At 34.7% G+C, this 24198-nt stretch overlaps 1 protein-coding gene across 2 annotated transcripts; it reads right to left on the bottom strand.

The window, feature by feature from the left end:
• Window positions 1-1180: 1180 nt before the first annotated feature.
• Window positions 1181-23155, bottom strand: LOC108214180 (uncharacterized). 2 transcript variants are annotated; one of them, XM_064089912.1, is made up of 24 exons: window positions 23018-23155; window positions 20963-21319; window positions 19183-19331; window positions 18022-18261; window positions 17545-17654; window positions 17166-17243; window positions 16980-17086; window positions 16015-16109; window positions 15823-15950; window positions 13933-14036; window positions 13784-13861; window positions 13601-13679; window positions 13352-13520; window positions 10302-10372; window positions 10043-10123; window positions 9892-9962; window positions 9147-9243; window positions 8999-9058; window positions 8417-8471; window positions 7937-8331; window positions 6439-7857; window positions 5741-6307; window positions 5559-5617; window positions 1181-1564 (listed from the first exon to the last, which is right to left on the bottom strand). In XM_064089912.1, the coding sequence occupies exons 2-24, from the start codon at window positions 21304-21306 to the stop codon at window positions 1357-1359; spliced, it is 4764 nt and encodes a 1587-aa protein (XP_063945982.1). In that variant the 5' UTR covers window positions 21307-21319; window positions 23018-23155; the 3' UTR covers window positions 1181-1356. The 2 variants fall into 2 exon arrangements, with proteins under 2 accessions (XP_063945982.1, XP_063945981.1); XM_064089911.1 differs by lacking the exon at window positions 1181-1564 and adding an exon at window positions 4502-5023.
• Between the last annotated feature and the right edge of the window lie 1043 nt (window positions 23156-24198).

The raw sequence follows: 24198 nt of genomic DNA, 5'->3' as shown, positions 1-24198 counted from the left end.
ACGAGATTATGATGATTCATTGTCGATGATGATGAGATGGTTTTATCACTTAGTGTGATTTTGAATAGAATATTATTGATTAATTTGTTTGCATGATTTTAGGTTTTGTTTTGTAAAACTAGTAATTTCCTTTAATTTTATTGAATTGACTTTATTAGAAGTAAATGATGATTTAATTTTCAGTTATATTATATGGCTAGTTGACTTGCTTGATTGTTGTTTTTTTGAATTTATTTTGTTTCTCTTGGTTTTGCTAATAAATATTTGGTCTAAATGTTTTAATCATCATTGATTAGAGTTTAATGCAATTTATTAACTGGTGTACAATTACTTGCAGTCTTGATTAGGGAATTTATAGAATTTATTTGTACCATTTATTGGTGGCCATGATCGGTGGCGTAGATTTTGGCCTTCTATACGGCAATTTGGTGCCATTTTGTTGGCTTGATTATCATATTTAATTTATTTCTTAAATTTTTAGTTATTATTATATTTAAATACTTATATTATTAATTATCTTCTTAGTATTTATCTAGCTTGTAATATATATCTAACCAATGGTATCTAGCCAAAGGGTCTCCCTTTGGTTAGATATACTTTCTGTTTTTTATTTATCATCTTATTTTGACTAATTATTTTATTTATCTTTTATACACTATACCATCTTTTGACAGACTATTTTATTTTAATAATTAAATTTATTAATTTTCTGATATTAATGAATCGTATTGTTTCAGGGATGAGGTGGAAGTAGCGTGGATTTGGAGCTTGGGACATTTTATTTCGGACATTAAGTTTTATTGTCTAAACTTCCGGAGATATTTTCATGTCTTTTGGTTAGATAATAAGCTTTTTGAATGAAAGAAACTCCTCGGAGTACTGGCGTATTATCGATACGAGCAAGTGAATTTCTGTCAAAAAAAAAAAAAACTACTTTCATTAATAAATAAGATACCAACTGTTATCCATTAATTCATATTCACCAACTTTTGCCATTTTTTGTGTCAACAGAGATCAGAGCTATATTTATGTACAAGTTCGGTGATCTAAATAAATGAAAGTTCATAATTTCTTACTTTAAACATTGTAGCCATATCTTCACGGATTGTTACATTCATTTAACAATCTTTGAAAACAAACAAATTCCAACCAATTAGGGTTGCTTGTCGGAAACACTATCTAGCCGGAAGTTTCTACGTATGGTCATTGATTTCCTGTTTATATGTACCGTAAGATGAAAAGTTCTACAGATACAACCATTCCCTTCTTCCCTGCTATTTCTCTCTACAGCTGTGGGAACACGAATTAGTTCTACAAAACTGGACTCGTCAATTACAGGAGAAAATTACAGTTATATTAAGATCTTTGTTGGAGCTTTGAAAATGTATTTGTAAATGAGTCAGAGAGCCGGGAAAGTTTTCTTGAAAGTTCTGCATTTTTCCCAAAATAAAGCCGGACATTGTTTAGCATCACCATGACGTCATGTTCCATTGCTCTCAAGCTACGGTAGTAGTTGTTCTCTAACCTTTGCTCAATAATTATAAGAGACAACGGAACAGGAAACCTGCAACAATGAATACCAATGAACCTTAGAACAAAAGAAAAAAATCTCTACTGTTGCCTATAAATACCGTATTACCCCAATATTACATGCACAGTGGTGATATTTGTACCAGTTCAATTGTTTTTGCTGCAACACATTGCTAACTTTCTTCAAGATTACATTTTTAATACAAGCGACCTTTTTCATTTTTTTATAACAAGTCGAGGCAGACCCAAGAATGTCCAGACCCCAGGGTTTATGCATCTTTGGCTATTTGTTTAGGCCGATTGGTAATAACTTATAGGATTTATAATTTGACAAAATGTAAAACCAGGATCAAGTCATATTTACTACTGTTCAATTGTTCATGATCTGACAGTATCATATTGGTAATATTAATGTGGAGAAATTCCTATGAGAAACTAATTGGCTGCATCGATTGAAATAATCAAGCACATTGTTTATTAGCGACAAAATCCCTTGGTTGCCTCTAATAGGAATCCAAAAATTGTGTTGTATGCTTTATGTCCTCTCTCTGTTTCACAATAAACATTCTTATTCTTTCTTCCTTCTCCGAAAGTACATTCCCATGGTTTATATTTAATATCACTTTTAGGAATACCTGTTCATATACTCTGATTTCTGTGTAACTTGATTCAACTTTGCAACCCCGTACTTATCCTGTAGAAAAAACATCCCATTAGGTAGGAGGGATGGAGGGGGAGAGAGAGAGGGATGGAGGGAGGGGGAAAGAGAGGGAGGGAGAGAGGGAGTATATCTCTTGTGATTGTGTCCATTTCTGTTCTAAATACTGCAGCTATCTTGTGTCAAGGGCAATTATCTTATGTTTTATAAAATTAGAAAAAAGAAGCATGACTATACTATTACCCAGAGGGCCTTGATTAGCATATACCGGTTGATTATCAGTGCCATGATAAAATAAAAAGTTAGGTATAGTCAAGTAGGTTCCAGAAAGCTTTGGGCAGGACAAATTTTTCTTGCAGGGCAACAGTGTAAATTATCCATTACACTAGACCTTCCTCTTTGTTTTAGATATCTCTTTGGCCATGTTTGTTTGAAAGGATTATAATTTCGGGATAACTAAATTATTTTTAAAAAGGATTATAATTTCATGGGTTTGCATTGCAGTTACTTTTTTTTTATACATTTCCATGGATTTATAATACCTTCTCTCAAAATGATTATAATCCCATAAAAATGGGCTAAAACAATGATTGGGACAAGGATTCATGGGATTATAATCATATACAATTGAGAAAAATTAGGTAACAATGCGAGAATTATAATTTCTTCAAACCAACATGGACTTTATTTATTACACTGTCAAAATTACTGTGGTACTGCCTAAAATGTGTATCTGCGAGCCAATGAAGATATTTTATCCTGAATTGTTTTCTTGCCGATTTTATAGTCATTATCTTATGTGATATTTCTGTTAATTCTTTCTGTTGTCAGTTTTAAAGATAAATACCCTGTGATTATGTATTCGACGGATATTTATGTATGTTCTGATTTATTATTGATGTGTTTAGGTGGTTTCAGAATGAGTTGGCAAGAGATATGGGTTATACTGCTGCAAGATTTGGGCATTTATTGTTTCCTACGAATGTATACGAGCCTGTTTGCTCAATTAGGTCATACTGTTTGAAATAGGAGTAGCTTTATTGAAAGTTTTTCGAGTTAATACCTTCATTGCAATGTTGGCAAAATCCTTGTGTCCTTAGTGCTCTTAGCCCAATCTCATGTTTGTTTTGCTCAGGGGTTGGACTCTTTAATCCCTAATAAAACATGGTCGAAATGGGTATAATTTAGTCCTCTTTTACACGTAAGATTATTAATCTTACGCCCTGATTATCATTAAAAAGAATACTATGTAATATATTTATGAATGCATAGTGATGTCTGATATAGCAGTTGCTAGGGGTTAACAGTGGGTTTGCCAGTCCTTAGATTATGCACATTAGGACCTGATGCTTACCAGGTAACTGATTTCTTGTATTGTTCCTTGTTTGTAGTTGCACAGGATAGAAAATCTAGCACAAACATGGCCAGCAGTAGAACTGGGACCTCACAATCGCGCATTCATTATGTAAACTAAAGTGAGTTCTCTTTCTCGGATTATTCTTTTTGTTTTTTAAATGTAGTGTCACCATTATACTAACATGATTTCCTGCACATACATGACAGGTATATAAATTGATGAGGCAACAATACTGGTTCCAATTTCATTTTGCTCTTGCCACTAAGCTAGCAGATTACATGGCCAAAGAGCGCAAAGTCGCAAACACTTGAAATGTCAGGATATATTTGAAGACATAAAAACAAGAGCTGGTGCTTGTTGAATCTACATTTTACATTCTGACAGGTGCTTATCTTAGCTCATCTTCTCAAGGTTGTTTGGAGCGAGCATGTACCACCTTGCACCACCTGCAATGGCATGATCGAGCTGGGATGATACAAACCCAGACTTAGTTTGCACAATTTTCTATTCAGAGCTCTTGTTAGCAATCCAGGAGACTCTGCAAAACATAACTTTAAACAGACAGAATTTGTTTATCCCAATTTGTCGACATTTGGGCCTGAGATACACGAGGATATATCTCGTGGTTTAATTTGGCTACCAAGTCATCAAGATGTATTAGAAAAAGAAAGAATTGCATGATTGAAATCCCAGAGTATCTCCAAGAGAATAATTATATATAATTTTCTAAATTATAATTTTTCTTTGTTGCATTGTATATATTATCTCACTCTTCATACAACACTCTATCGAGCATGTTTCTATCGATCATATTTGTGTACGGCAAAAATAATATGAGCTTCATGCCAGGCCTATGCCTTGCACGGACACTAATAATGCTAGTTAATTCATATTCACCAACTTTTACCATTTTTTGTGTCAACTGAGATCAGAGCTATATTTATGTACAAGTTCAGTGATCTAAATGAAAGTTCATAATTTCTTACTTTAAACATTGTAGCCATATCTTCACGGATTGTTACATTCATTTAACAATCTTTGAAAACAAACAAATTCCAACCAATTAGGGTTGCATGTCGGAAACACTATCTAGCCGGAAGTTTCTATGTATGGTCATTGATTTCCTGTATATATGTACCGTAAGACGAAAAGTTCTACAGATACAACCATTCCCTTCTTCCCTGCTATTTCTCTCTACAGCTGTGGGTACACGAATTAATTAGTTCTACAAAACTGGACTCGTCAATTACAGGAGAAAATTACAGTTATATTAAGATCTTTGTTGGAGCTTTGAAAATGTATTTGTAAATGAGTCAGAGAGCCGGGAAAGTTTTCTTGAAAGTTCTGCATTTTTCCCAAAATAAAGCTGGGCATTGTTTAGCATCACCATGACGTCATGTTCCATTGCTCTCAAGCTACGGTAGTAGTTGTTCTCTAACCTTTGCTCAATAATTATAATAGACAAAGGAACAGGAAACCTGCAACAATGAATACCAATGAACCTTGGAACAAATGGGAAAAATCTCTACTGTTGCCTATAAATACCATATTACCCCAATATTACATGCACAACTATCAATTGTTTTTGCTGCAACGCATTGTTAACTTTCTTCGAGATTACATTTTTAATACAAGCGACCTTTTTCATTTTTTTTTATAACAAGTCAAGGCAGACCCAAGAATGTCCAATTGGTAAATAACTTATAGGATTTATAATTCGACAAAATGTAAAACAGGATCAAGACATATTCACTACTGTTCATGATCTGACAGTATTGTATTGGTCATATTGGTGGAAATTCCTATGAGAATACTAATTGGCTGCATCGATTGAAATAATCAAGCACATTGTTTATCAGCGACAAAAGCCCTTGGTTGCCTCTAATAGGTACCCAAAAATTGTGTTGCATGTTTTATGTCCTCCCTCTGTTTCACACTAAACATCCTTATTCTTTCTGGCTTCTCTGAAAGTACATTCCCATGGTTTATATTTAATATCACTATTAGGAATACCTGTTCATATACTCTGATTTCTGTGTAACTTGATTCAACTTTGCAACCCCGTACTTATCCTGTACAAAAAACGTCCCATTAGGTAGGAGGGAGGGAGGAGGGGGAGAGCGAGGAAGAGAGAGGAATGGAGGGAGGGACAGAGAGAGAAAGAGAGAGAGGGAGGGGGGGGGGGGGGGGGGGACCTGATTTTTTTCTGCTGATTTCCACAACTTATACAAGTAAGACATCATCTTATCTTTGCTCTCACAATCTATGGAGGGCTGCTCCCATTGACTGTCTGGGTCATGTAATTCCCATGGACTATGTTGCTGAAAAGTGCCTCCAATCGTATATCGAACACGAAATCTTTCCCATGGACTACCAGGGAAGTCAACGGATTTATCTTTAGATTCAACAATCCGACCATCCCACCACCTGCCGCCATTCTCATTATCTTCCCTCCACCAGATGCGACATTTATCTCTAAGAGCCCAGTTTCGATCAATAGCAGCATCATAGCGTGTTTTCTCAACAACGAAATCAGGGAAGTCAATCAGGTCTGGTAGGGTTAACTCAAATGTTTGGCCCAATAAGATTGAATCTGTAAATTTAAGTGTAACTTTACAACAGGTCTCCCCTGACCCTGGAACTGGGGCATAATCAAGACCTTCCACCAAACAAGTTTCTACGACTCGTATTCTTTCTCCAAACAATTTCCAAGGAACCTTATCGTATGAGCATTGGCTTTCATCAATATACTCCTCATGGCCCTGAAAATAATAGAATACCAAGCACAAATCAAGTGCACAGTAAATCAAATATGAATATTCAGAATTACAGTGTAGTGCTTCTGTACTAATAAACTTAAAAAACAAATGAAGAAAAATGTAGAACTGCATACCTGTCTCAAGTAAACCACTATGTCACCCGATTGAGGAATGTAGCGATGACCCTCCTGCTCCGACAATAATAGCCAATTAGATTTTCTCTGTGAAGTCTTTAAATTTCCAGCAGCCAACAGATGCTTATCATTATTGTTATCAATGCCTCTCTTGTTCCTGGTGGACCTAGGTCTGGCAATCGTTTTTAAATTAGACATCCATTCATCTGATCGGGGATTGTGAAATATTGTTTTAGCGTTTGCTGGTGTCCCTGCTTGGAGATTACCCTCTCCCGCCATGAAAGTGTGGCTAATGTCATTTTTCTCCCGTAAAGGTCCCTTCAGTCGCAAGGATCTTGTTTTAGACCTCACTCGGGGTACATCTTCACATTGCTCAGCTCCTGCATCCTGTTTACCATCACAATTATTCGAAGTACTTTGATCTATATTGATATTAAAGCCTTCTAGATTGTTTCCCAACCTATCCGAACTGAAAACAGCATCACTCATTTGTATGCTTCTATCAAAGTGCGAACTGGGCTCTAAACTACTTTTCGATTTAATCCTTAACTTTATAGGTTTAGGTGCGGGGTTCTCTTTTAATTTATGTGAATGACTAGTTCCAACAACAAAATCAGGGTCTGTACAAACTGTGGAATCCCCCGCCAGTCTCTGGCCTGAACCAGAGAAAGAAGTGCCATCATCATTCATACATATGCTCCTGTTGACGCCATTGATTTTACTTCCAGACCGACCATCAAGAGCCTCTTGATATTCAGTGCAAGATTTAACTGCATTGATATCCTCGCTTATTTCATGATCTTCACTCTGTCTCATTTTGTTCAAGTTATGGTTTCTTGACAGCTCTGGATCATTTACAAAGGAAGAAGTTTCTTCACTAGGTCCAGGAAAGAAAGATGATGATTCATTCTGGTTGTTGCCCTGGGATATGGTGATTTCTGAAGGCACAGATTTCTTCCGATCTTTAAGAGAAATTTTCAGGACCAACCTCTTCTTGTTTTCACCATTCATCTGAGTGACGACATGCTCAGGTGGCTTGATTACATTGCCAGACGTGTCCATTGATCCATGCTTGACTTTAGGATACTTTCTATGCACAGTCCGCACGTTTTCATCTGATTCATCGCTTTGACCATCCGAAGCTTGTAAAAATGACTCACTTTCAGATAGAACATCTTCCCACTCTTCTTCATCTTCTCCAGTAGTAGAAGCTTCAGAAATCTCGGAAAGTACATTTGATGCACTGCGTGCAGCTATTCGCTGTGGTCTTAATGACATTGCTGTGGATGACTTCCTCCTTTTGCTTAAGCGAGTGGGTCTAGATTTCTTACGTGGTCTTCTACTACTAGATGCATTGTCGTCATGGTCACCTAGTTTCCTACTCTTAACAAGCCTCCCAGGTGAAGTCATCGACCCAACCTAGAAACAAGGAGTACCAACCGTTAGCTAGTGAAGGCAAGGGATGCAGACTGACCTGCAATATAAAACTTGCTTCTACCTGAAGATTTTTTCGTTTTGATCTACGAAGGCCGTGTCCATGAATCCTTGCAGCCTTATTGTCTTCTTCACTGCACTCTGAATCACTAGAAGAACCATTACCTAAATTGCCCTGCTCATCACCACTGTAAATTTCCTCAGCTATATCATACTCTGAATCAGTATCATCATTTATAACATCATTTTCAAGTTCAAAGAGCGTAGCATCTAAGAATTCTGGAATGGGCTCAAACACCATGTCCAGGTCAGCTAAAGGCAATAATTGATATTCTTGTCCTAGGCCAATATATGCACCCGAAGAATAATTTATGGATGATGGGCGCCACTCAATACCCAATGCACCAAGTCGACGCCGCTGATATATATTTTGATAAGGTTCTGGATATGGAACCATACCTATATTTTTCAGTGGCAGAAGCAACAATTCAATAAAAATTATCTCACAAAGGATCATTATAAATGATTTGAACAACAAACATACTTGAATCGCAAAGTGGATCTTGAATATTTCGGCGATATGTAAGGAGTTGTGTTTCCTGCATCATGTGTAGTACTAAGAGTTAAGTTGCAATAATGCTGTAATGTTACAACAGAGGTCCTAAGAATGGTAATCATTAACATGCAAATGTCACACACGCTTAGAGGAAAGAATAATAAAGAAGCATTAGTTCAACTACTTGAAGAAACAACTTTCCAGAATACTACAACAGAAGAAAGTGTACAAAAGATGTAAACGGCCCGATACAATTTGAACTTATTAACAGTTCTGGAAGCTTAATAATATCTATTTAAAAGGGTTCTAAGGAGAGATGATTTAAAGAGGTCATATAGTAGCCAACTACGGTCTATGAAGCTTTAAAAAATACTCCTTTCAGGCTTCAACCCTTTCTATAATTTATTCAAATTTTCAGCCTAATATTTTTCTTCTTCCAAGGTCATGAACCAACATCCACATTGCAATAGATATTAAAATAGTTGCTTCTTTACCAATAGCAAATAAAAAAAGCACATGCACTGATGGCGGACGTCGAAGACACAATATTGGAAACAAAGAGATATTAACCTGATCAACAACATTTCCTTGTTCGTCCTGGATAAGGGGGAGGTAATCTCCAAGAAAGAACTGTAGAATTATAATGCGAAAAAATCAATATGCTGTCTCACAGAAACCAGTCATCCAAACAATATAAAAGATGTGGCAAATTATATACCTGATCATATTTGGCATCCTTTTGACTCTCTCCTTGGCCAGTGTTTATTAGATAGATTTGCCCCACGTCATCGGAAAGTACTATAGACGTCCCATCACTAGTTGCATTGCAGAGTAAACAATTCCAACAGAAAACAAAATGAATGCAAAAAAAAAAAAAAAAAAATTGTCATTAAAGTGTTGCAAGAGGTTCATTCCGTAACAGCTGGAAAAAAAATGCAGCAACTTCGTATTTTGCTAATGAACATGAACCAGGTTTTCAACTATAGTGTATTAGTAGTAAAATAGTCCTAGATTTTATGATGTAGATTTAATTTTAATTAGAGTTTTGACAAACTATTTGTATAATAAAAGATGCTAATCATAGTATTAACTGTGTTCACACGTTAAGCCGTGTCCCATGCTATTCCCAAACCACTCAACCTTCTCTAAGTTATCACTAAACAGCATCACCAGAAAAGCTCTTTGAGAGCTATTTATTTTTTTCAGTACAGCTAACCCACTCACTCTTGCAATCTATTATTCTAGTATTGTCAAAATTTAGGGTATTAATTTACAAGGTGGTAGCCTACAACGGAATAGATACCACATGATTCATAGTATGGAGAAAAAGTCCACAGCAATATAGGGAGAGCATGTAATGTCTCTATGTAATTTGCTTTACATTTCTAAGTAACAGACCATGTTCTCTTTTATAGTAATGAAAGAAGTGATAGAGATAAAAAGGTTCTCTGCAGATTACTTACGGTGAAAACTTCCCATCAACCAACTTATACCGTCCAATTTCATATATGTGAACAGGTGTGCCTTCCCATATCTAAAATTCATCACAGCACTGATCTTAACATGGGAATGACAAAAGAAAATATGTTACAATAAATAAAGAAAAAGGCTCACATCCCACACTATAGTTTTCCCATCATATCCAGCACTCATAGCGATTCGAGGATTAAAAGGATGAACATCCAGAACATAGGTCTGTCGAAAAGCATAAAGGACAAAGCAACATGAAACCAAAATGTTATAACATTCATACAAAGTATAGACTAACAGACAACCAACAAAATAGTACGAAGATTAAACTGAAGTAACAGAAACAACAGTTTAGAAAGAATTTGATTTGAGTCGACTGGCTCCATTAATAATAAGCACTCACAGATGCACTATGGCCAGTCAGAGAATGTACCAAACTACCATCACTAGCATTCCATACACATATCCTGCAATCTACAATGGATCAAAATAAAGCTTGTGAGAATAGAAAAAAGATCTATGCAGAAGAAACAAATTTAATGACTATGAAAAAAGTGGAAGATCAAAGTTTAAGGTTCAAACTTTAAGATATTTTATAAATAGAAAAGAAGGTATTTTATAAATGGAAAAGAAGGTTTCTATGGAATCATATCATAGCTATTAATAAGGTGACATTGGTTACAAATATCCAATTTATAATCTACTATAACACTTGCAGCTTAAAACACAGGTAAAATACACATGATTCTTGGATCCTCAAAAATGTATTCTCTTCATTACGTTAATGTATTTAAGTAAAAGTAAAAAAGAGGCTGCTACTACTGATTACAGTATATCAATTTCTACCACTCAGTTCCAAAGCATGAAGTTAACTAGCCTTCTCTGTTTCCTAAAATACATCATAAACTTGTACAATCTTCTAAACTCGCAAATTAACACCCTATATTAAATCTACCTTCTCTTTTATAGTTTTTTAGACCTTTAATAGCTTCTAATAGATAACAGAGAATATTTAATATACAACGAACAAAGTAGACGACTATACTTGCGGTCTACATTCTTCAATTACTAAAAGTAAGAACCGAATCATATATAATTATCCCATATGATGCACACCATTTCAAATATTTGATTACTTGTGTGCTAATACTTGATTTTACTGATTTATTTATTTTTGTTCTTCCAAATATTTCCAATCTTATTTAATATAATGTCCAAAAATAATTGTTATATTGTTAATCATGTCAATTCATTCATTTATATAATATGCTATATACTATTATAATTGAACCAGACAAGAGAATAATTTGTAGTTCGATCAACCCCTCATTTCATTTTTAGTTATCCTTTCCATTAACCGCAACTCCTAGATTTTCAAAACAAATAGATGAGAACTGTCAGATATAAAATTAAAAAACGATTCTATATTTTATTATTTTAAATACTATCAAAGCTTGGGTTCGAATCCCATCAGCGACATATTAACTTAGACATAACTAAATATAATTAGACCTGGCACTTTGCTACACGACGAGAAACGACTCGAAATACACAGATATCTAAGAAGCACGAACACGGATGCGGTGACACAGGAAACAAATACGAGGATACGGAAATTTACCAATTATTAAAAGTCCTGGATACAAGACTTGACAGAGGAAGTGATAATAATAAAATAGGATTTATATATGTCCAACTTCATTCATAATATAATAAAACTTTCTTCACAATAAATGGTGATTAAATATAAGATTCAAGATTCCATCTGACGCATGTTTATTCCTAGAATCCATCTGATGCATTTTCATTCCTAAAATCCAATTGATGCAATACTCGGGTCTCTTTCATTCCATGTTTGTTTGATTAGTATCAAGAATTTCTCTATACGAACTCTCTCTTTTTATAGAAGTGTAAAGCATTATTCGCAGATGAGAGGCTATGAAAAAGATGCATGGGGAGTCGGGACTTAACAGCTTATCGAGCCTTAAAAAGCATGTTATTGGGCTTTTTTTTTAAGATTGGTCAAGTCCATGGCCGTGTCACCCCGTGTCGAAGGCAATTCCACTGCATACAATGCGTACCGCGTCTATGACATCCATTTTGAAGAGTCCGTGCTTCCCGGAGAGATGTCGTTTTTGACTTTTAATAAACGAAACACGGGATTACGCGATAAATTTAGTATCAGATAGAGTTTCATTTGAGCACACAAAAGGACACGAAGTAAATATATTTACAAACAATTAATTATGCTTTTGTGTAGCATACACACACACATATATACACAATATATTTTCAAATTTTTATAAAATAGTAAGCATACACACACACACACATATAGTCCATGTTTCTTGTAAAAATTTATATTAATATTTTAATTTACTCTGCACAAAAAGTACACTACAAATTTCAGATCAAACATGGGTTCACATCCAATTATACAATTGCATTTCAGATTAAAAGGACATGACACGAGACGATTGTTGGGTCTACATATAACCAAGAAGCATAACTGTTCCAATATAAGCACATCTCTGGAATGAAAGTATATACAATTACAAAAATTAAATAACAAATATCAAATGTAGTTTGTGCGGTATATAAGCTAGTATTTATTAAAATGCCTGCATATGTATAGAAAATATTACAATATTTTTACTCGATTTGTTTTGATTAGTCAAACTTTGAACTTTACCTTGTATTAAATAGAATTATTGTATGTATGTTACACTTAATATTATTGTTCTTTTGTCTTTTTCCCATTAATATTACACTTTTACGCTTGTGGACAAGTAACAACCACGACTATGATTAACGTTAATCTATATTGTGGACCACACTACTAGACCCACCCAACACTAGCTTAAATTAACACACCAACACCGCAGTATAATTAGTGTGTGGGGGGTCCATACAGGTAAAAAATAGATTGATAAATATTAACTTTAAAAAAAAAACAAGAACAAAATATAATTATTAAAAGATATGCAATAGATAATGGTAAAATTCAAATTACATGGAACAATATATTTTATGTAAAAAAAAATTAAAATTAAAGATAGTTTTCCTTTAGAAAAATCATACAATTAAGAGTTAAAATATTTTTTTTAATAACCTATTATTAAAAACAACTACAAATAACTTGCAATATGAAAACCAAGAAAAAAATATCTTCGGCTCCAAAACTCGCAAACATATAAACAACTAGTGCCGCCATTTAATATAAACGGAAGCATAAATAAATAAATTTCCTTACTTGGAGAAACCTGGGAAGAGTTCTGCTAAAAAAGTTGGAGACAAAAATTTAATAGCTAATGCTTATGTACCAACTAGTATAACCTATCACCGAATCTGTAGCTATTCAATTATTTTCATGTGATAATAGATGTTATTTGCAAGTTCCTCAAGGATAAGATCTTCAAAGAAAAAAGAGAGTAGGTGTGTCAAGTGGACTACCCATGATGGCAGCAAGCACAAAGCGATTATCCAGGCTCCATACAATCATATTTACACCACGAGGAGTTGGAAGTAATCTCTGACGTGGGCCTCCTCGAGGAGGTCGAGGAGGCATTGGAGGAGGAGGAACTTTGAGATGATAAGCTCGTGTCCAGCGCCCTACTTTTCCCTGCATGTACCCAATAATTAAGACTAGAACAGGCAATCTTTTGAGAATCTGAGTTTGTATATCTTGCCAGTATAACTCACCTGAGATCTCCGTGTTCTTGGAATCCAAATGATTGCACTGCCATCACGGGAGCAGGTAACTATGTTCTCATGGTTATACCTAGAATTATAAAAATTTGGAAAGCTTAAGCAGAATGCTTAAGTAGGAATATTTTTCTCCAGAAGAGGGAAAACAAAAAAGGAAATCTCGATGGAGATACAAACCACGTATTTTTAAATTTAGGAATGTTTTCCTCCACAGAAGTATCCAAAATTGAAGACCTTGAAGCCACAGCTGTGCCACTGCACAAATATATATCAGGTATAAAATATGAACATAATCACGTTTTAGCTGTACAAAATGACTCACTAACCTAAACTGTACATAGTTGACATCATTTTCATGACCGGCCAACACATCAATCTCATGATACGGCTGCTCAGAATCATCTCCACTAATTTTGCCAGCACTCCAAACCTGCAATGGCGTGCTTTTTCATAATTCACTAGCCTAGGAGAACCTTAACATGTGTTTTTTATAATTCAGATATGTATGTATGTATGTATGTAGGGGCTTACTCCACTAGAAACCCACTTAAACTAGAAAATAGAAACCAATGATTATAATAACTATATTAGTGATTATTCAGTCTTATTAATTAAATAAATACATATATACAAATGGATCTTTGATCATCACCACCAGCAATGATCTCTAACCGACTATCACCATCAATTGTAGCTATTATCGATGAAACATCTCACATAAAAATCATTACTTTCACATATTACTTATAATTGCCAGATTTAGAGTTCAATCACTAATTTATATTACAAAAATCACTAACATGTGTTGTAATAATTACCGACTTATATTCACTAAATAATGAAACAGAGTTATTATATACATATATACACCATTATATCATCATCTCCCATCTCACCCTCATCGCCACCATCTCCAATGAAGCAGGTGTTGAAAATTTACAATCAAAATTCACGATGACTTACATGTATAGAGAAAAAGTGGACAAAAGAGAGGGAAAGTTGTCGAGAAGACGGGGGCGATGGTAGCGGTGGTGGTTGGAAGTCTTTGCAATATAGGACCCCAAATGCTAATTTCTTCTTCTAGAAAATAAATAAAAATAACTTTATAAAGTAACAATTTATAATTTTATATAGTAAGTTTCTTAATCTTTGAGCCAGTATATATATATATATATATATATATATATATATATATATAACACTATATATATATATATATATATATATATATATATATATATAACTTCTTTTGTTGGTTGGTGGGGGAGGGGGGCTGTAACATCCCACATCGGTTAGAGTAAGAAGGTTTGAACCCTTAATAAATACAAGTCAATGACGAATGCATACCAATTTGTCGGCAATTTGGGCCGACCTGTGGTGGGTTGTTGGGTTTAATATGCATTCAGATTCAGTTGTGGGCTTGGATGGTATAAATGGTATAAGAGCTTGGCTCGGCCAGTGCTGAGGCACATTCGACGAGGACGTAATCTATAATAAGGGTTTCTTGTAACATAAAATAAGAAGGTTTGAACCCTTTGCCGATACAAGTCGCTAACGAATGCATACCAATTTGCTAACACTTTTGGGCCTATCTGTAGTGGGTGGTTGGGTCTGGTAATACAGTCAGTTGCGGGCTCGGATGTTACGGGGGGTTTTACATTTTTTGCAAGATTTTAACCTAGATTGGACTTGTGCTATAATTTTTTTCTACCATCTCAACCAAGACAACATATAAATAGGTTGAAACATATTTATTATTATTAAATTTGAGATTTCGGTGAGCCCCCTCCAGACATATGATGTTCCCGGCTCTGATCATAAGATCATATATGACAGAGAAATTTAACAATGAGTCTCTTGGGCAATATATTTCGCCTAATGAGAGTGTTTAACCATCAACTAACAAATCAAAGAAAATCTTATACAAGATGTGACAGGGAGAGGACGGAGGGAGCTCATGAGAATAATATTTTTGTGCATGCATATAGATACCCAAATGTTTTCCAGGCTTTTGCAGATCAACATCAGGATCATGTAATATAAATTTCCAGAATACTAGACGGGGTTTCATTGGTGACATTTCTTGACCATGTAAAGCACATAAACACAATGGCAATTTCTCTAAATGCAATCCTCTCATGTCTTATTCCCTTGCGTCTATATTCCTGAATTGTATCACTGTATTGAACTATAAGAAAGCCAAGATTTAAACGTACCCTCGCAAAAGTATCAGAGCTACCAGTTACAAAGACCGTGCCATTAGCATTGTAAGCACAACATAATATTTGATGGCTATTTGAAGCAGCACTTGCTGGAACAGTACTTGAGGTGGCATTGTTTTTACCTGCATAAAGTTCAGCTTAGACACAGACATTTCACCACACCAGAAAATATAAAACTACAGTAACCTGCAATGCCATCTGTTCGCTTTGGTAAATAAATGCGAGGAGAACCGCCAGAGGATCTGGCATCCCAGATACGACAGCTCCCATCATCGGACGACCTACAAATATGTGGGAACAGCAATATGGAAATGAATGAAACAAGACAAAAAAGAAAGTTGAATTATCCTTTTTAAGTTTTAACCCAACAAACAGTGACTGTAAAGTAGAGCAGACTAGCATGAATAAGATGCATCAGAAAGTTTTCATGACAACTAAGTCCCATATGGGTGTAAAGTTATGCAAATGCGTGTATAGAAAACCTAATGAGTACTTAACTAACTAAAACTGTGTTCCGCAACTCAGAAAAGGAAAGGAAAGGATAGAAATGAGTTTCTTCCCTGATCTTTCCAGAAGAGGTAAGAAAATTTTGGAGACAAATATATAGGGAACTTTTTCCCAAACCTTTAGCTTTCATTTCCTTCTAAAAAATCACTTTAAAACAAGTAGTAGAAATCAATTCTGGAACACAATTTAAGCACTTGCAGGATTATAGGTTTCTGGGTAATGTAGAAGAATAACATGAAGCCCCTCTTAGCAATGATTACCAGCCATGTCTATGTTTAGTTCTGAGCAATTTGGCGATTGGTTAGGGAAGACAGTTATATAGATATCTTTTAAGATCCATAATTATTAACAGATTTGTACGAGCTACTAAATACAGAATCACAGAAGCCCTCTTTTGCGACAAACCAAGGGAATCACAAGAGATAAATAGCTACATAACTGCCTAAAAAAAAATATCTACAGATCATAGAATGCAGTGATTTATATGAATAATATTTCACATAGGAATCCCAAAAACAAAGGATTGTCCACAAATTATAGCACTGAACCAAATCATAGATTAGCAAATTGGGTAGAAAGCCTAAACTGATAGAACATAAAAAATTGTAGAGCTTGTAATATCAAGCCTACTTATGCGGACTCACGATAAGAGTTGGTAGACAGAATTAGGTCTGGGGCTGAATGCAATAGCAGTAACAGCTGCTGTATGTCCCCGCAGAACAGATATAGGCAACCCATCTGGTAAGCGCCACTGCAACATTTAAGAGTATTTTAAACTACAAGGATGTAAAGTGATTTCATATAAACTGCTAAATAAACAAAGTTCTTACAACTCGAATGATGAAGTCATTTGAAGCAGAAGCCACCAGAGCATTATTGGAACTTACAGCCAAGTCCGTTATGTCACCCTTCATAGTGAAAAAGCCACACAAATATCATAATCCACATTAATCTCAACTATTTTGCTACTTTGAGCTGTTAAGGTTTACATGCAAGACATCTTGCTGATTATCTTGTCATCTTTATCATTTCAGTACAGAAAGCATGTCGTTCAACACAAAAAACTTGAGGTTCAAAATTTTCAATTTTTCCCCAACACAAATTCTCAAGAAGTTGAACAGACACCTCGGTCTTATTAATTAGGAGGTGATTTCAAACAAATTGAGATGGAAAACTACATAATACAGACATCGATAAGTTTAAACTTACTTCATGTCCACGGCAGCTTACGAGGCTAAGGCCAGTCTCCATAGACCAAATCTTGACCAAGCGATCATCTGAACCAGTAATCACATATCTTCCAGTTCGATCAAAAATTGCTGCAGATCCATGTAACAACGTCGTAGATAGCAATTAATTTATATCTTGCTGTAAAGCTCTAAATTGATATATATATATATATATATATATATATATATATATATATATATATATATATATATATATATATACGGGACTCTATATAAGATGGTTCTCCGTGGAACAAAGGCCTATATATATATAACTATATATATACATGGAGACTATAAATGTTAAAAGGGAAACAGAAAATGTTCTGTTAATCAGAGCAACATCTTTAAATCGTCAGGTAAATTCATCACAAATCTAGGAGCTTATACTTATTAATGTCAGCTGGACACATAAAAACAAATCATCACTCTTAATAACTAAGTATGAAAACCCTACCACAATAGACAGCATTCCTATGTCCCCTCAACTTCTTTATGTTTTGCATCTTCTGTACCATGGTTTTTGGCTTAGCGACAGCATAACATGCAAAGCGAATGGATGGAGCACGATGGTGTTTACGGAAACCACCTCCAATTTCCCTTAAAGTTAGCCCGAGGACTTGATCAGCCTGCATGTGAGGCCATCTAAGGTAAGCTGGAAGAGGCGTTCTTTGCATGTCGGCTGTACATTTAGCACCTGCAGAAAAGTAGCAAAGCATTTCAAGATAAACACAAAGAGGACACGAAGAACTTTTTAAGAAAATTTTAAAATTAAAAAAAAAAACAGAATTTTTAATGATAAGCAGCAGAAAGCCTTCAAGCAATTATTCCACACCACTTCACATTAGGATAGAAAGCAATATTTAGCATTAATTGTATGTTTAACTGGATAAAACACATGCTAACCAACTATTTATTAAAATATGAGAAATAGAGCATAAATATCTCATATTAAATTAGTAAACAATACAGTACTATTTCATTGTCTTATAAAAAAGCTCTGTTTATATTCAAATGGTCGTATACCATTTTTAGAATAGACGTAACCGGAAGGACACATACGGATAACTTAGTAGCCTCTTCAATTTTTTTTTGAAAACACGACTCTAATCTTGGAAACAAAGAACAAGTATAGAGAATTCTTATAACTTTTAAGTTCTGGGTGTACAGCCCTTCCACCAAAGAAAAAGTATTGATTGTTAAGAACTCAAGATAGTCGAGTTAGTCAATCAGGACACTTATTTTGAGACAAGGGAAAATCTTCAACTATACCCACACCAACTGCAGCCTATTGCTTAAAAGAGCAAACCAGTCATGATTCTTAAATTTGCCGACAAGTTGATAATTCAAATACCTAACCTGAAAAGTGCATCCCTGAAAGTATATATTTTCCAACAAAGGCTATAATCTTAGGAAAGAAAAAAAATGCGTGTATGCATATTGCATACCAATCCATTATAATAATTAATGTTGGAAGAAGGTTCTTATGTTCTTGCTAGCAACTCAATATAACATTGTTTGCTCTAGCACATATTTAGCGGGGGGAGGGGGGGGGGGGGGGGGGGGGGGGGGGGGGGGGGGGGGGTATGGGACAGGATTTTAAGAAAGGAGCTGTAACCTAAAAGAGAGAAGGGACCATCCCCAAGCAGCGTTGGAACATCAGCAGCGCTTAGATCACATCTATCGTTTATACCCCGCAATGGTGTCGCATTCAGCATCAGTTGTTTCAGCAGCTTCAGCAGATGATCCTTTTCAATGTAAGAATACCTAATAGAGTGAACAAGTCACTGTCAACGGCATACTAAATATAATATTCTAAGGAAAAAGACAAATATAATATATGAAAACCGTAAAACAAATTGGCCTATAACCTAATATAAGACTACTATCAAGGTGCAGTAAGTTTGTGCAACTGCAATTCATGCTTTAACAGCTAATGGATATAGAACTCTTGCATGTATTTAACGGATTGGTAAAAAAATATTAGAAAAGTAAAGAGGCCATAAAATATGGGAGGAATGGTTTAACATCAAAGAGCTCGCAAACCTTAACCAACCTCTCTCAAATATATATATATATATATATATATATGCAAGGCTCCCTGAGATCCATAATAATCAATAATCATGCACTTACAAGATCAAAATGTTTAGATTTCCCACTATTATCATCTTCTGGTGTTTAAAGATAATGCGTAATGGTTTGATCAAGGATTGGCTGATTGCAACCTAGCTAAAGTGCTCAACTGTTATGGCCTTAAAGGAGCTGCTTTTTCAAGTTTTAAGAATTCAAATTTGTGGGCAAACCTTTTGTGAAAACTTCAAGGCCCAAAAACATATCAAAGCTCACACAAAAGCAGTATGTATGTCAACAAAAGTTTCCTCCCATCTTATTTGAATAGTAGCCCTTAACTTTCTTAGTTCTCAAGGAAGCATGCCCCACTCTATCAGAATGTAGTACGTATTAATGATTAAACCGTAGAAAACAGATCATAGTGAGGCATTTTTAAATTTCTTACCAATATCATGTGTAATAAAGTCATTTTTCCTCTAGAACTTGTATTTCTATAGGAAGTTGTTGTGACCATTAAGTAGAAATATTTTGTTTAGTTGACATATAGGAATTACCTCCCCATGGGAATGTAAGATAACAAAAGAGGTTGGTAAGTAATTTCCCATGTTGCAACTTGCAAGGGTTGTCGGGTATTCAAACTTACTAAGAATTTCTACTTCCCTTATTTATTTATGCAACCAAACAACATTGTAAGACGTTACCTCATGGTTATCTAGACGCGCAACTAAAAAAACACCAACTACATTAGTTTAGATTAACAACAAACCAAGAAGTACTTGAAACTTTATAGCAACTCCATTTGGCACCTCATGACACAGTTCCTAGGATATTGATGTGTGTGCTCATGATACTCATAAAAATTAATATATGCGTCAGCTAACAACATACTCTATGTCTACAGGGTACTGACTGAGATACATATATAAAAGAATAAGACATTTACAAATTTACATGCACGTCTCCACAGAAATGAGAATCTCAGTTAATATATGCTCAACTAAGAAAACCAAATGATTCACTTACTGGATAATGACAACATATACAAACAAAACCCGCATCCTAATGAAGTTTACATTTTCATATAAAGAAATAATAAACTACAGACATCTGTAGAAGCAACCTGTAATAACATCAACATATATTCCCATATGCAGCTAAGATGCAAAATGTAAGTCTCAAAATATCTACAAGAATCTGTATACGCTTGGGATAATAGGCAACAAATATAACTACAGAAAAAATAATTAAAAAAAATCATAAGCATATTTAACATGTACAAGATAACAATCTAAGAAGAATAAATCGACTGAAAGCATATTAAATACCTTTCAACTACTTCCTCATACGTTAAAGGAAAAGAACTGTCATCAACATTTCTATTCCCACTCATTGCATCACTACGTGAATACCAAGCGTGATATCTTCTTGGTAAGAGCTGATGCTCTCCAAGCTCACTCCAGAGCTGTCTAATAGTTTTCTGGCATGGCCCAGCAGATAAAAAATGCATGATAAGAAAGTAAACTTCGCTGAGATCAATATCCAGATCTTTTTCAACAGAATGACCGGAAATTTCCTGTTTCTCTTCATCCTTTACGTGTGCTTTGTGCGGAAAATTTAGAGGCACACTTAAAGGATTCTCATTGAAAGATGTGCACTTAAGGAGATCCATTTTCCGGTGCAATCTGAAGCAGAATAACATCTAATTAGAATTTCATTTCAAGAAACAGGAAACAAATCAGTCAGATAGGAAAGAGAAAACGTGTAGATTGATACAGGATACAGTATGTAGACAGCTTTCAAAATCATCATTCATGACAAGTCCAAAACGGTCAAAAATTACAAAAGCAATAGCAAGTCGCCTTTGAACTTGGTGCCTTCTAGAAAATTGCAGTTTGAGGTTTTTGTGGTAAAGTTGTATATTGTTTTCTAAATATGTTGTTTGACTTTTAGAGTCAATACGATACAAATAATTTGGAGATCTAGATTAACAAATAGAATATCGAAATGTTTAACAGCGCTTACAGGCCCTGACAAATGTATGACACTTAAAAAACAATGCACGGGAAATAACAGGAAAAAACCTACATACTATACCAGTTATGTTTTGCGTTCAGATGTCTTATGATATGAGCTAATAAAAAAGATACAGTAAACATTCAAGAAAATCCATCCTTAGAAAGCACAAAAACATAAGCCACTCTAGACAGTAAGAGACACTCTACCATTCTTTAGTGCTTATACAGCTTATATAATCCAGTTCACAAATCTGGCCATTTTCCTCTGTTTTACAAATCGAACTTGATAGTATAATTTATTAAAAGGGAATAAATTATTCTGTAGCCATATTTTTAATCTTTGATATTGTCGAGAAATTTCTTGATGTAATAATGAATCTCCATATAGCAAAGAGAATCAAATATGGAAAATGCAACTGGACCTCGTGGATCAAAAAAATAACAAGAAAACTCTGAAACAGAGAAAAGGTTATTGACATTTTTTCTGACACTCATGTTGTTGTGACATGCCACCTCTTAGCAACTGATATGCCAGTTGCACCAGTAGCATTTTATTAGGTTCACATATGGAAACTTACCAGCAAAACTGATACACGCACACACATGTGTGTGTGTGTGTGTTTTTGCGTGTTTTTAAAAATCACACAGTGGTATAGGTGCGACAACAAGATGAGATACGATACGAAGATCATCCAATCAGTTTGAAGGTATCAACCAACTTAGTATGTGCCGGGGTCCACTATCGTAATCGTAACATCTATCAAAGTTCACGCAAAAGCCATCTGATTCAACATCAGTGATCGGCAGCTTACTTCCACTTATCAACGAATCTAACTCAAAACAAACATATCCCCACACCTCCAAATTCAATGCATTGCAATGTGTTACCGCGTAGTTCCATAAAAATCTCAACCTCCTAAACAGCTGATGGTTTTGCTAAAACAATCATACCATAACAAACAATTACTTAAACAACCCTAACCCCTTGTCATAAATAGCTTAACAACACTTTCTTTAATCACTTAATCAGCCCAGATCAGCAATTACTACCAACAATCGAATCATCGAAAACAAACAAAAAATCGAAAAATCTATTCACCCAGCTGAACCCAAACAAAAAAAATGCAACAAATATATTATATATCCAACACTAGATACATCTAATCTAATCAAACATAACATAATCATAAAGCACAAAAAAATTATATTCAAAAAACCCTAAAATAAAAGCCCTAGACAAAAATAATTAATAAGCGTGTGTCTGAATATAAGCTACTCTACATTAATTAGAAATGATACGTGTAACAGATATAATTGTGTCTGTGTGTATACATGGAATTGTAAGTAGAGATCCGTTACACAAACCTTGTACGAACTGGAATCCTGTAAGAATCCGACAGAGGGTGGCTGTGTGTATATGTGTGTGTATATTTATCGAAAAAAATGGGGAAGTTGGAGTCAATTTGGATAGTGAAGAGAAAAGTTTTTAGGCGATTTTGTATCGGTGAGAGACTGGGCGAAACGGATAGTGAAAATATTTAATATTTGTTTTTCGTTGCCTTATGTGTTAGGTTTGAATTTTAGAATTGTGATAATTGGTCCGAATTTTAGGAAGTTGTTTTGTATATAATTTAAATTTAGTTTTCCAAATTAGATAATTTTTATACTTTGTAAGGTAGGAAGCTTTTGAATTCTGAAAATTCTTTAAGTTGACTTGTCATATTAAATTTCTAATATTTATAGTTTTTCGCAATTTTAATATTTTATCAAATTCAAATTTATATACATTTTGATTATGTCAATTTTGATATTAATATAAATTATTAATAATCTATTAATTCTTGATATTTTATTAAATTTATTAGGATTAATATTTTTATGAAAATAAAATTAAAAAAATATTATAGCTCTTGGAGACATTTTTATATTTCTAGAAGAAAAAAAACCCCGCTATACAAGGAAAGCGTAAATTTTAGTTTAGTATGTAAGTATAAATAATACTATAAACGTAAGAAATATCACCAAAATCTGCGATACATAGTTTTGTTAGACAATCTTAAAGGACAATAAAAAAACGCATCCATTCTATATTACGTTTCCACGTGAAAGTGAAATATAGAATTTAGTTTTTTTTTTCTTTCATTTCATGTAGGGCTGTTTAACGAACCGAGCTGTTCGCGAACAAGCTCGAGCTCGGCTCGTTAAGAGCTCGTTCGGCTCGGCTCGTTAAGTTAACGAGCTCGAGCTCGAACACAAAAAATTGTTCGTTAAGTAAACGAGCTCGAGCCGAGCTTTTAGTATGTTCGGCTCGAGCTCGGCTCGAGCTCGGCTCGAGCTCGTTCGGCTCGCGTTCGGCTCGTTAAAGCTCGAAAAAATGTAATATTTTCGGGTTTTTTTTATAATTTATATATGTTATTGGACTCAGAATTCAACATAATATATATATATATATAGGGGGAGGTTCAAAAGAGACCGAGGCACACCGAGAGACTCGAGAGACCACATATCCATCGTTAGATCAGTTTTAATCATGTGGTCAGAATTAA

This window comes from Daucus carota, chromosome 3, assembly GCF_001625215.2.
Source record: "Daucus carota subsp. sativus chromosome 3, DH1 v3.0, whole genome shotgun sequence".
NCBI lineage: Eukaryota > Viridiplantae > Streptophyta > Magnoliopsida > Apiales > Apiaceae > Daucus > Daucus carota.
This window is presented reverse-complemented; position numbering and strand designations above follow the sequence as displayed.

What these genes read in the sequence shown, in the direction of transcription:
- LOC108214180 (XM_064089912.1), bottom strand. Translation starts at nt 21,306, where the DNA reads ATGGATCTCCTTAAGTGCACATCTTTCAATGAGAATCCTTTAAGTGTG. An exon ending in GCGAACAGATGGCATTGCAG is followed by an intron (nt 15,951 to 16,014) that starts GTTACTGTAGTT and finishes AACTTTATGCAG; the next exon opens with GTAAAAACAATGCCACCTCA. An exon ending in TGTGCTTGCTGCCATCATGG is followed by an intron (nt 10,373 to 13,351) that starts GTAGTCCACTTG and finishes GATCCATTGTAG; the next exon opens with ATTGCAGGATATGTGTATGG.